Consider the following 14032-nt stretch of genomic DNA (forward strand, 5'->3'; position numbering starts at 1 on the left):
ACAAAAATATTTATTAAAATTACAAAAAAGCATATTTTTATTATAGTTAAATATAATTATATTATTTTTTACGATATACCAATATATTTTTTGCAGAAAATATTTGAAAGTTCAATATTGGCCGAATGGTGAGAATGGCGGAATCGAATCTCTTGTATTTTAAAGGAGAGTTTCGGCCAGCTGTGGAAAAAGGGCCACAGTCGAGTTATTTCTAAAGACTATAAAGATATTAAAATGGGGATAAACTCTGGGACTGCGAACATTTTGAGATTTGTTTAAAGCCTTTGTTCGACTACCGGAGGTTGTCTTGCGTTTGGTTTTAACATGATTGCCCTTACTTTTTTACGCTGAAAAAAATACAAGATGGGTTAAAATACATTATTACGTTAAGGTTATAACTCGGGTGGAAAAATCAATTTTATATTTATTTTAATGTCAACCGTCAGTGGTAATATGGACAAGTGTATACTAGTCCTTCCTGTAGGAATTTCATGTTAATCCGTGTAAGTCTGTATGACTAATTTATTGTTGTTTAAAAACTGAATGAATAAATGCCGTAATATAATTCGAGCCAATTCAGTTTCAGGATGAGTGATGAAGTTTCGAAAATGGTTGTAAAAACGGAAATTGCTAAGCCTCTTCATCATCAGCAGTTAGAGAAGAGTTTGGACATTGAATCTTTTTTGACTTTTGTCGAGGAATTTTTGAAACAGCCAGTAGGGTTAGTACTTTACAATTAGTTATTTCAACAGATTTTTTCTGTCAACATAACAGTAACTCAGCAGTATTGAATTATTTCAATGCCTATAAGTCTATAAGTACAAATACTCCTTCAGGTGGTAAAACATTGTGGAAATAATCATTACATATATATTTACTGAATCTTCATTTTTCTTTTTGCATATACATAGTTTCTACATTTTAGTTTTTTCTTTGAATTCAACTGTATGAAATTTAAGGTCTGCAATGTAGCCTCTGGCCATTCTGGTAAAGTGGTTGAAAATTATTGATTTGAAAAAGCTGAAATATGTAGCTAATAAATTCAGTCCAGGATGATCTGAGATGATCAAGCTATGTGTAAAGATGTTCGGTTTACATAGTGAATACAATAATAGGAAATGGAAAGGATGGCGGCCTCTGTATCCCAATTGAGCTTGGATGAGCTTTTGTTACCTGATGATTAAGCTACAGGTTCATCACTTCGCAAACCCCATCACATTTCACAATCCATTTACATTTTAGTGGTCAATTGACCAAATTACTTGTTTCAATTAATTATTCTTTATATGTAAGATCTGGGTTGAGATAAAAAAGTAAGTGTCACAAGCGGGATTTGAACCCACGACCTTCAGCTACTCTATCATATGAGCCATCATGACTTTGATCCTCTCAGTCATCAACTCTCCATTTCAGCCTAGAACTATTCGAATTTTCCCTCTTTTTGCCATTTTCAAATGTCGTGTAATCAGGATTGGATTCTCAGCGACTTATGAAGTGGCCATGGCGGAGCTGTTTAGTGAAGTGATACTTCTTTACTTATTAAATATTAATCCATTTACGTTTTAGTGGTCAATTTACCAAGTTACTTCTTTCAATTAATTATTCTTTCTATGTAAGGTCTTGGTTGAGATAATATTTCACAATCTAAAACAGTGTTGTTTATTGAAGTTTGAAAACAATATTTCAATTTTTTCCAATTGAATTCTATATTGTATCATATTGAAAACATAATCTGCCAAAACAATATTAATTTCATGTTGTTAATAATCTTGGTCAAATAAAATTTATTTTATTTTCATTTGTTTTAGAGAGGAGGGAGAAGCTTCCAGTGACTCAGAAACAGAATTAGCAGGCGTTGATGCTTATACGGGGGAAACCATATGGAATGGCGTTACAACAACTAAACAAGGTTGTTTTATTGTACAAATGTTTTCTTATTAAAATTCCTAATGAATTATTTATTTGTAGACCGTATATCAGACAAACTTCGCCTTTATAACATTAACAACGTTGGGCCGGACAGACGATGGCTGCAAGATGTCCTCCTCAGTGACACATCCGATTCATCTGACGATGAGATCACTGAGGAGGATCTCAAAGTTATGCTTAGGCAACATGTTATGATGAAAAAACATCGGAATAGCTTTTATAAACATCAAAAGGTTTTTTTTTTTTAATTTAAATTATTGATTTGAATGAATTGTTTTTATCATTTATCTCTTGTAGAATCGCCAGTACCAGTATTATTCGACAGGATTACTATCAAACTATGACAAGTTTCCTGAACATCAAATTGCAACTGCTGGTTTCAATAAAAAGAAAAGGCTTTCGCAGAAAAAGGAAAAAATTAAAGTCGAACTTCCTGAAAGTTTTAATTTTGATGCGAAGGTTTTTTTTGTTTTTACTTATTTTTTTACGGTTATACTTCAAAATGCTACAGGTTGTTTGGTTTTAGAACCAGACTAAAAATAGTATTGAAGAAGACATAAAACCTCTTTCTAAAGCTAAGAAAAATGTAGCACATAAAAAGAAAGTTACTCAGTCGAAGGCTGCAGAAATAATGTTGCACCGTAGAAGAAAAATATGGGCAAATATGGCAAAGAAAGAAGTGGGGAAGGTAAATTTTATTATTGATTAGTAATAATTATTATTAATATAAATAAATACCCTTAAAAATTAATAATAATAATAAAAACCCTTTTAAAAATTAATAATAATAATAGTAATATTCACTTCCAGGTGCAGAGGTATAAAATGAATAATCACAAGGAAGTATTGACTAGTTGCAAAAGAGTGGCAAATTATTGTATGAGGCATTGGCGCCAGAAGGCAATGCAGGTATTTATAATTCAAAAATTATAATCTTAATTCATTCAAAGATTTATAATTCAAGTCTAAAGTTTTATTTTGACATTTTGAAATGTGCATTGTGTCAATTTCAGTCCCAGAAAAATATGAAAGAGGTTATTTGGCGAGCGAAAAGGCTCACAAGGGAAATGCAAATGTACTGGAAACGCTTTGAAAGAGTTGAACGGGAAACAAGGAGAAGGATGGAAAAAGAGGCCGAGGAGCAGAGGAAGCTCGATGTCGAATTAATGGAGGTATTAAAATGTAATTAAAATAATTTTTTAATTAGAAAGTTATTGTTTTTTTAATATTTTTAACAGGCAAAAAGGCAACAAAGAAAACTGAACTTTTTAATCACCCAGACTGAATTGTATGCCCATTTCATGTCTCGAAAACTCGGCGGTGGGTCTGCTGAAGAGCAGCTACGAATTTTAAATCAATTAGAGGAAGATGCAAATCCACGTTTGGCTGGTATCGACGATTACGATTGGTATGCTTTTATTAATAGGTTGACAACTTTGTTAATAACGGGTGATAAATTCAGCTGGAAATAAAGAAGAAAATACTATTAATTCCTAAGATAATAAAATGGCTATTACAAAGCGTTATATTTTCAGTGAGGTGGAGAAAGATAAAGTGAGAATAAAAGTTGAAAAGGCTTGTTCTGCTGAAGAAGAACGAGCAAAAGAATTCGGCCTTCTGATTAAGAATCAAATGGCAAATTCCCAAACAAAACCTGAAGAAGGACCGGATAAACCACAACCAACCATATTCAGAGGTGTTCTGAAAGGTTACCAAATTAAGGGAATGACCTGGCTAGTCAATCTCTATGATCAGGTAAATATTTTTAAACTTGAAAAGATAAAAGTTGATTTGTAGCTTGTTCATATCAGATCATCCAGCTCTGCTTATTTTTGCTTGATTTGTCTTGTCACAATTTCTTATTTGTGATTGGTCTGTCAGAGAAAATCGCAGACTGTCACAATATAAAATTTAATTTTAATTTTTCTCTTTTGTTCTAATTAATTTTCTAGGGAATAAATGGAATCCTTGCCGATGAAATGGGTCTTGGTAAAACTGTCCAGTCCATTGCTTTTCTTTGCCACATTGCTGAGAAATATTGTAAGTCTAGACTCTTTAAGTTTAATTCTGTAATAATAATCAAAAATCTTATGTTTTTCTCTATAGCGGTTTGGGGACCATTTCTCATCATTTCTCCTGCATCTACACTTCACAACTGGCAGCAGGAGATGGCAAGGTTCGTCCCGGATTTTAAAGTTGTACCGTATTGGGGAAACCAACAGGAGAGGAAAATTTTAAGGCAGTTCTGGGATCAAAAGGACATTCACACGAAAGAAGCCAGTTTCCACGTCGTCATAACAAGTTATCAGCTTGTTATCACCGATTTTAAATATTTCAACAGGATCAAATGGCAATATTTAATATTGGACGAGGCTCAAGCAATCAAAAGTACTCAGAGGTATTAAGAATCTTCATTATCATACAGAAATGTTAAACTTACATGATTAAATTAATTTTTAGCATGAGATGGAAACTTCTGCTCGGTTTTAATTGCCGTAATCGTCTTCTTTTGAGTGGAACACCGATTCAGAACAGCATGGCTGAACTGTGGGCCCTCCTTCATTTCATAATGCCTTCCATGTTCGATTCACATGATGAGTTCAACGAATGGTTTTCTAAAGATATTGAGAGCCATGCTGAACACAAAACAAGCATTGATGAAAGTAAGGCTAGTATATTTATTTACTTTTCCCTCCTGTTCTTTAATTTAATTTTTATCTATTTCAGAGCATTTATCAAGACTGCATATGATTTTGAAACCGTTTATGCTTCGTCGTGTCAAAACAGATGTTGAAAATGAGCTTTCAGATAAGATAGAAATCATGGTATATTGCCCCTTGACAACCAGGCAAAAACTTTTATATTCAGGTATAAAAATGAATAGAAAATATATTGGTTTGTGCGTAAGTTTTTGATTTTCATAAAAAAGTCAAACTTTCAAAATATAAATTGATTTTATTTTTTATTCCAAAACAGAATTTCCTTAGTTTTCTATAGCATACTGCCAACATTCTGGTAGTAGAAATATCCACTTTTGTAAAAGTCTCATGACTTAGAGGAGAAGAAATATGAAAGCCTGATTTTCAGAGAATTTTTGTTCAAAAATTCTATGCCTTTTAAGTGGTCGTCTAGGGAGCAGAACAAGTAAAAATTTGAACAGGCAAGGTCTGGAGATTACAGAGGGTGTGGCATTTGTTGCAACCTAACTGTGATTTTACTACGAGGGCAGCTGTGGCCTGGTGATATCATGTTTGAACATGATGTTGCTCTTTTCACGAGCTGGACGTTGTTCCTTAAATGCTCTACCTGTGTACAGTTTACCTGTGCCGTAAAGGTTGGTTGCATGGTAACAGTTCCCAATAAATTGTTTCTCAAATAACCCCACTTCTCATCTCCAGGGACTAAATAGGGATTAAACCACCAATCAAAATTAAAAAGTTAATTTGTTGTCACCTTCCAATACCACTAATAAGTTAAAGCTTTTAAGCTTTTAGATCTTTCGTAATGAGACTAGTGTTTGATTCATCTCTCTCCATTACAAAAAGTCTGAACCATTGACCCTCTCGTTCAGTTACTCGTTATCGCCTTAAATTGCACATACATTTCAACAGACATCCGCTGCTTTATGCCCGAGATTGAAATTATATAGCAAGCAATGTCTCACATTAATTTAAAAATAGCACACACCGTCGACTTTTAGCTTGATCAAATCATCCTGATCTACCTATCTTCTGTTGTTTTCTCCAAGTCCATCAGGGTGATTAGAGATGATATGTTACAAGTTCACACACCTCAACACATTTCACAATGAAATTAAATGTCATTAACCTAAAAATAAGTGCAATAATGTTTTTTATTCTAGGTCTTAAGAAAAAAATAAAGATTGAAGACCTTCTACATTCATCAGGGTCATACCAATCAGCTCAGAGCATAACATCAAATTTGATGAATTTAGTTATGCAGTTTAGAAAGGTAATGATTGTTTAAGTAAATAATCTAACTTTTAACCAATTCAGGATGGTCAGTGTTCTTCATTCTCCAAGCTGCTGAGAGTAAATCGCGCTCTACTCTCTTCACTTTTAGATTCAAGTTCACAGAAGCAGTTTACTGTTTAAGTTATTATTTTTAGTGTGAAAAATTTAGAAAACATAATGCCATTGTTTACCATGGTAAGCAACACACCACTTCTTTGAACTTCAGTCTAAAAGTAAAGAGACTGGAGTGCAATATCATGCTCGCATTACCTGTGTAGGGGTTCATCACTGGTGAAAGCAAGAGCGCAATGTAATGCTCACTGTTCTGAATGGTTTAAAAATTGTTTATTAGGTTATATAATATATATATATATATATATATTTTATTTTTTTTTAACTTTAAATGATGCAGAATGGTTTTGTTTTTGTAAGGGGATTTTCATCAATCTTCATTTTTGAACTAAAAAAACCTTGATATATGTTCACAATCACCACCAGGATTTAAACGTTATGTTAATTCTTAATAAATTATCAATGATACTAGTTGGATATTTGAATATTTAGATTCATTTTCCCCTTATAGGACAAAGAAGTACAAATGTCTAGAAAATATCAACTACTTTGCAGGTTTGTAATCATCCTGAATTATTTGAAAGGCGAGAGCCGTATGCACCGTTGACATACTCAAGTGAAGATTACGTTGTACCAAAATTGATTACTGATGAAGGACTCATGCAAACAATGCTTCAATCCAAAAAGCATATTTTATACAACTTGTTGTCAATATTAATGCCGGATTACATTAATTCATCGCTTAAAAGTAATTTGTACAATTGAATTATGAAAGAACCTCGATATTAATGTTATTTGTTTATTATTATTATTTTTTAAAGATGATGACAACAGTTTGTTTAATTTCACAAGAATTGTTGGAGTATCTCCTGGCGAGTTATATGACTTAACTCTTGGAGGGATTTTGAATAGGTAAAAATTATCAAATTTTATATTTATGTTGTACCTTTAGAAAATGTTAACTGGACAGTCGTTTTAACCAAAATTATTTAAATTTTTTTTTTAGATTGTTGCATTTAGCATTGGTTAACAAAGAAGCTCACAATTGGAAAAGGAAAAGATGTTTTTACAAAGTTAGAATGGTCGAGATTCCAGATGAATTTCTCTTTGTGTCTTTACAAAATCAGGTTTATTGTCACGACACTGTGGTGATTAATTCAGTACCTGAAACTCTAGAGCATAGGATAATGCGTTCTAAAAAAATTGAGGTAATTTTAAAAGTAAAAAGATAAAATTAATAAATTAATTAAATAATAAAACTGAGTTTTAAAGGTTTCAGGTAAAGCGGTAAATGATCAGATACCACTTCTTCCAGAGTTTGATCACATTCCTAGAAAGCCTCAGATATTAAAATGTCATCCTGTTTCTTTTCCGCCATTTTTGAAAATCCCAACTTTAAAGGTATGCTTTATTTTGTATTCTATCATTTCATATTGAGTACAATTTTGTCTTTTTAACTAGGTTGAGATTTGCAAATCGAGAGAAATGTACAGTGCAAGTAGAAGTTGGGCGAATTACTGGAATAGGCACATGATATGTGAAGGGCCAGTCGGTTCTCAGGTTTTATGGTATGGAAGTCCTGAACTCGCACAACTTGTTCACAGCTCACGGTTTTTCCCAGTTTCACCAGGCGGTCTTCTTGCTGTAAGACCGATTCATGGCTGGTCTAATATATCTGTGCCAGGTACATCTGTCACATGCACTTGCATAATTTTTTTAAATTTATATTGTACTAATTGAATTTTTTAGATAAACAAACTCTCGTGACAGATGCAGGAAAGCTTTATGTTTTGGATGGCCTCCTTACTCGTCTGAAACAGCAAGGCCATAGAGCACTTATATATTCTCAGATGACTAGGATGATTGACCTTTTGGAAGTATGATAATTTTAAAATTATTAATTATTAATAATTTTTCCTTTTTTAATTGTGACATTTAAGGAATACATGTGGTACAGAAAGCACACATATATGAGGTTAGATGGCTCATCGAAAATATCAGACAGGCGTGATATGGTGGCTGATTTTCAAACAAGGTAAATATGTCTAAACAAAACATATAAGACTATACACATGGATATCCTTTAGTAATTGGTCAAATTTTCAGGGCGGATATTTTTGTGTTTCTCCTAAGTACTCGAGCGGGAGGTTTGGGAATTAATCTGACTGCTGCTGACACTGTAATATTTTATGACAGTGATTGGAACCCCACAGTCGATCAACAGGCAATGGACAGAGCTCATAGGTTGGGTCAGACTAAACAGGTGACTGTGTACAGATTAATATGCAAGGGGACGATTGAAGAGAGGATACTGCAAAGAGCTCAGGAAAAGAGTGAGGTATGTGTTGAAATATCACCTTCCCATCATGAAAATTAAAAAAAAATGCCACTCATAGATTCAACGGATGGTCATATCTGGAGGAAACTTCAAACCGGATACGCTAAAGCCGAAAGAAGTTGTTTCTCTCTTGCTCGATGATGCAGAGATAGAACAGAAATGTAAGCCGACATTTTTTAATTAATAAAGATTCATTTTTAAACATTATTTTATTCAAGATCGTCAGAAGCAAGCGGAAAGAAAACAGATAGAAGAAACAAGGCAGGATGTAAGAGATAGGGAACGTAAAAGGAAACATGCCATCAGCAATTTAAAGGTTAACAACGAAGATATCTTCAATAAAATTCAAGTTTAAATTATTCTATATATTATTTTAGGATTCAGCTAAACAAATTAAGACTGAAGAGGTCAGTGTTGATCCATCCCAAGCCTCTAATGCATTAGCTAATCAAGCAGTACCATCTACTACAACTGTAAATATAGTAAGTATTTCTTTTAGCTGGAATTATTTATTTATTTATTATTACATATTTTTTGATAATATTGTTTAATGTAATATTATACATTATTGAGTACACTAAATATTATAGTTTTTATTTGTTCATAGCCATTAATTCTAACGTAGATAAGGACCTTTTTTTTGATACTAGTATATTTTAGTTATGGTTAATCCATTTTTTATTTATTAACTTTTACTTTTACTCATGACTTCATCCACACGGGACTCAGTTTTAATGTACTTTTCTTGTACAATGCAGAGTGCTTGTATGGCTTTGTAATATAATGTCTCATTTCTTGAATTCTTCTCTTCTTCAGTACACTTTGGTCCATTCATGGTAAAAAAATTGTCCATCTGATCCCCTTAGGGATGAGAATTCATAAAATCCTTTCTTAGTGCTATTTATGTCATTGTAGGAATGCACCGTCGAAATTTCAGCCCTTTAGATCCTTGATTTAATGCGTTGTCTGTCAGTCATGGAACTGTTTTATATATACAGATTTTTTATTGTCTGTGTTGCTGAATCAAAGATTTCAAAAATATTGGTATTTTGGGTTTTCCGAAAAAAGTCATACTCAAAATATAAATTGATTTTGTTCTGGTAGTAGAAATATCCCCTGTTTGTAAAGGTCTGATGATTTAGATGAGAAGAAATCTATAAGTACAATTTTCAGTGTTTTCATCACGAATTCCCTATCTTTTAAGTGGTTGTCTATAGACTAGAACAAGTAAAAATCTGAAGGGGCGGATTTGGAGAGTACGGATGGTGGGGCAACTGTGACCAGCCTAACTCTGCAATTTTACTATTAGTGAATGCAACTTTTGTCATGGTAAAGCACAAAGTTGCTACCATTTTTCCAGGGTTGGAGGTTTTTCCTTCAACACTGACTCAAGACGCTCTAGCTGGGCACAGTAAGCGTATAATTCTGTGGTATCAGTTCTAAATAAGTTATTCCTCGAATATACCACCAAACAAACAATAGGACTTTAAGAGGGTGCAATCCTGCTCTCGACGACAGTAGTCCTTCGGCATTTAACATTTTTATAATGGACCCACTTCTCATCCTCAGTGACCAAATAGGAATTAAATCCTTCCGATTTATTCTTAATCAGGTGTGATATGCCTCAAGCTTAGGACAATTCACCGTTCATAAGTTTCACAACATAGCACAGGGAAAATACTCTTCTTTCTATTGTTGTGCAAAGTACCTGAAATCTGATAGCTATCTACAGTTAGTTTGACCTCGCTTGTTAAGCTTCTTTGGCGTTTGACAGCGAGGCTCGTCTTTGATTCAGCTCTCTCACTTATTAAAACGTCTGAACCACTTATGTTAAGAATCTCCGTAAATTCCACATAAATTTCATCACTTGAGAGTGAACTCATATAACAAGCAATGCCTCAAATGAATTTTGTAATAGTCTCTTGGATTAGGGTTGTGGTCAGAAAACAAATAGTGCTTTGTACCACCGCTGAGCTTTCAACGATATATTTCGTCTTCTTCAGGGTCTACAGAGAACAATCTTATTTAATTTTTCACTCATACAGACATATCACCCAGATACATACTCTCTTACTCGTTAAGACTTAACAGTGCTGCTCATGAGAGCTGCTCGCTTTGCCTCTGACAGCAGAATATAGGCACGGCTACAGCGCCATCCATAATTGTTTTTCTGACCACGACCCTAATCCGCAAGACAGTTATAAGTAAAGGCTGGTCACTCAGATAGAAGTTATGAATTTAAAAAAAAAATTAATTGCTTCCATGTCGTATGCGTCCTAGTCGGTTCTAGCCTGACCTTTCGGATCAGTTACCTCTTTCAATAGGGCATTTCCCTCCCTAGAGCTGACAGAGCCAGCAGGTAATAAAGGATCATCTTTATAAGGGGGAAAATCAAAATTTGAAAAATCGAAAAAAACTTATGCATACACCCCCAATACAAACATAGATATATTAAATTGTTACATTTTTATGTAGTCTTTTATGCAATGAACAAAATCTATTGAATTATACCTAGATTATATTTTTAACTTTAAATTTATTGGTTTATGTTAGGAAACATTTCTATGAAGTTTTTTATTTATGTATGCCATTGACACCCTAAATATCATCAGTAACTTCCAATGTACACACAATATAAAATATTAGTTCTTCTAAATAAATAAATTCAGTATTACTTAACCATGCTCACACTCAAACAAAAATTTAACACACAAAAGGAAAACATGAACATGCATATACACTTAAAAAAATGTGAATATAATTTCTTTAAATAAAGGATTTTAAATGTTATTTATTTTTGTCAGAGTTCTGAAGAAACTGTACAAACGTCAGAAACGACAAACCCAGATATACCAGTAATTAGACGTCCAGTTAAATCAGGTAATTTTCAGCTTGTATGCCTTCTATCATTTGGGGATTATAAAAGAAAGCCTCAGAATAATAATTTCAATGCAGCAATGAATTCTCAAGGTGTTTTAATTGAAATAATGCGTTATTTGTAGCAAACCGTAAATTTTGGAACATTCTTCGGAGATGACTTGAAGAAAGAAAATTTTCTTTTCAAGTTTTTCACTTTGAATTTAATAAATATTTTATGAGTTGTCCGTTTCATTTGTTAATAAGTAATAGCACTGTAATAATGGTGAAGTTAATATTTATATTTAATATTTTCATGTAAAACATTTGGTTTAATAGTGCACAATATTAAAACTACTGCTTTGTTTTGCCTTTCTTCAGAAAGGGCAAGACCCAAACGAGGAAGGCCTCCCAGGAACCCGTTGCGAGGTGGCCTGACCAGGCAGAGTGTCCCGGGCATCCTCCCCTCTGGTAAATAAACTTTTTTTTATACATCTTTTATTTAAAACGTATGACTCATTTAAAATTTTGTAATTGTTCATAGTTGGTGCTGTGAAGAGGGGTCCGGGTAGGCCGAGGTTGAAGCCAGCAGGGCCAAGCAACCAGGGCTCAAGGGGGCCCAAAATTGGAAGGGGCACAACAAAACAACACCTCCCTGTGCCGATTCGTTCAACCCAAGCATCATTCCAACCCCCTCCTCCTTTACAACTAGAATAACTTTAAAACGTCTGTCTGTATATAGTTTTACATTTTACTAGTCATTATTTTTAAATTTTGCCACAACTGCCTTGTGGAACTCATTTTAACATTAAATTATCAAGTTCCATTAAGATTTTTAAATAACTATGTAAATATGTATAAACAAATTATGTATTTAAGATTAAGGCCAATTTTTAATTAAATGAAACTTTTTACAGAAGAACCTAATACATTTATTAAGCCTACTTTTCAAGCAATATATTTCTTATAATTTATTAAAAATTACACATAAGACCCTAACAATATAAAATTATTCATTTATAAACTATCTATACAAATCTTTTTCCAATAAATCCTGTCAATGAATTTCACATAGTTTAATTAAGTTGAACAAATTACAAATTAAATAATAAATAGCTGAATAATGCAAAAATATATTTATTTATTTGTATAATTATTTCATTGTATAATTTATATTATATTTTAAGCTTAATAAAAATAAAAAAATAAAAAATAAATAGCCATAAAGACTTTTTAGAGATTAAAAATTGTACCATATTTTTTATAAATGTTTTAAATTTTCATGTGTCAATATTTTAAGTGGTGAAACAAACTATTAAAAAAAAATTAATTAACTGTAGAAAAAAATTGTTTGGTAGCCCTTTTGGAAAAAGTAATCATTGAAAATCGACAAAAATCAATAAACTGTCCAATTCTGAATAATATTCATTCCATTTGTTGTCACACCCCATTGTAATTGTAGCATCCATAAGTTAAATTTTGATTTATTATTGCATCCAGTACCAGGGGTGACGGTGGGAATCAAATCCATAACCATGAGTCTACGAGGTGAGTGTCTAATGCGCTAACCAGTCGGCTACCACCATAGCTCCATGTAAACTATTTTACATTTCTTTTGTTTATACATTAGAGGTTTAGTTTTGGCCTAACTGGTTTTATGTGCTGTTTTGCCTGATTTTATTTAGAATTTTTATATTCAAATGAATAAGCACAATCCAGTGGGTGACACATTATTCGTTATAAAACAAAGAATTGTTGCATGCGTGTGCATATACAAATTGATTTTTCCATTGGAAATATTGCAGTGCCATACAAGGGAATACTCACGAGGAGAAAAAGGTAACCGTTGGACGCAACCCCACGAGATCAGCCCAACACTAGCAGAGCAAAAGAGACGACTTCCTGCTTTTCAACATTTCTCTCCTTAACACGTTGACTGCAAGGCAAATGCATCCTTCTTTACATTCCTGTGTATGGTCTGCATCCTCCCCATTAATTTTTAAACACTCTCTCCACTTCACCTGCTGCACAGTTCTGTTCAAACCTCCTACATCCGCTTCAGAAAGGGCAAACGTGTCATTTCAATTTTTTTCAACTGGAAGCGATTTTTTTTTTTTTATATGTGAAAACCATGTATTGGGTTGTCCGGAAAATAATGCAGGATTTTGGTATTAAACAAAAAAAAAGAAACTAGTTACTTTAAAGCAATGTTCTTTAATCAAAATNGTAATCCTGTAAACGTAAACAGAATATTTTATATAGATTTTTTTTAATGAAAACTTAAAATCCTGCATTATTTTCCGGACAACCCAATAATTTGCTCTTCTGTGTATGTGTTTGGTTATTTTAATTAATTATTTACCCATTTTGTATGATTATGTAAAGGGAAAATGATTGAAGTTGAAACAAACTTAACTTGAACGGCGGGTTGCCTACTTCATATTGCCTAACCATACTTAGTGCTGGGGGGCGGGCACAACTGTTGGCTCAAATAATTTATATCACTTAGACAAATGTAATACAAATATGAAGAAATAATTATTTTTAATTATCAGAAAACCACTTTATGTGATAAATGGGGTACCACCATAGGTAACCAAATTGGCCAAGCATAGGACGCAGTCAACGTGTTAAGCGCCACTTAAATTGTTTATTCAGATATAGACAGGGTAAAAATATATGAAATATGGATCTAAAAAGTTAAATTTTAAAATTATTTATTATCAAAAGTGATTTAATTGTTCAGAAATAATTGTTAGACCTTGGATTGTTTTTTATAGAAAATCAATATGTTTATCCACCTTATCTTCAGCAAATTCTTTCATATATAATTATAATACTTTAATTATTTTTTAATAAAAGA

General features: G+C 32.8%; 1 protein-coding gene across 2 annotated transcripts; it reads left to right on the plus strand.

The window, feature by feature from the left end:
- Window positions 1–157: 157 nt before the first annotated feature.
- On the plus strand, window positions 158–11982 carry LOC106667606 (putative DNA helicase Ino80). 2 transcript variants are annotated; one of them, XM_014395658.2, is made up of 29 exons: window positions 158–503; window positions 581–721; window positions 1809–1909; window positions 1969–2162; window positions 2227–2388; window positions 2456–2617; window positions 2740–2838; window positions 2943–3101; window positions 3168–3337; window positions 3465–3684; window positions 3882–3969; window positions 4036–4327; window positions 4390–4592; window positions 4657–4797; window positions 5792–5901; window positions 6531–6723; window positions 6797–6887; window positions 6982–7183; window positions 7248–7376; window positions 7437–7659; window positions 7725–7852; window positions 7916–8010; window positions 8082–8313; window positions 8372–8474; window positions 8532–8629; window positions 8691–8795; window positions 11118–11193; window positions 11551–11640; window positions 11714–11982. In XM_014395658.2, exons 2-29 carry the CDS (start codon window positions 588–590, stop codon window positions 11884–11886), a joined length of 4173 nt encoding a protein of 1390 aa, XP_014251144.1. In that variant the 5' UTR covers window positions 158–503; window positions 581–587; the 3' UTR covers window positions 11887–11982. The 2 variants fall into 2 exon arrangements, with proteins under 2 accessions (XP_014251144.1, XP_014251145.1); XM_014395659.2 differs by lacking the exons at window positions 11551–11640; window positions 11714–11982 and adding an exon at window positions 11316–11414.
- Window positions 11983–14032: the final 2050 nt, after the last annotated feature.

The sequence above is a fragment of the Cimex lectularius genome, unplaced genomic scaffold, assembly GCF_000648675.2.
Source record: "Cimex lectularius strain Harlan isolate CLEC.00 unplaced genomic scaffold, Clec_2.1 scaffold74, whole genome shotgun sequence".
Taxonomy (NCBI): domain Eukaryota; kingdom Metazoa; phylum Arthropoda; class Insecta; order Hemiptera; family Cimicidae; genus Cimex; species Cimex lectularius.

Excerpts from the sequence above, each read along its gene's own strand:
- LOC106667606 (XM_014395658.2), top strand. The coding sequence starts at position 588 with ATGAGTGATGAAGTTTCGAAAATGGTTGTAAAAACGGAAATTGCTAAG. Across the intron at positions 8,314-8,371 it reads GAGCTCAGGAAAAGAGTGAG|ATTCAACGGATGGTCATATC; the intron begins GTATGTGTTGAA and ends TGCCACTCATAG. Across the intron at positions 11,641-11,713 it reads CCCGGGCATCCTCCCCTCTG|TTGGTGCTGTGAAGAGGGGT; the intron begins GTAAATAAACTT and ends AATTGTTCATAG.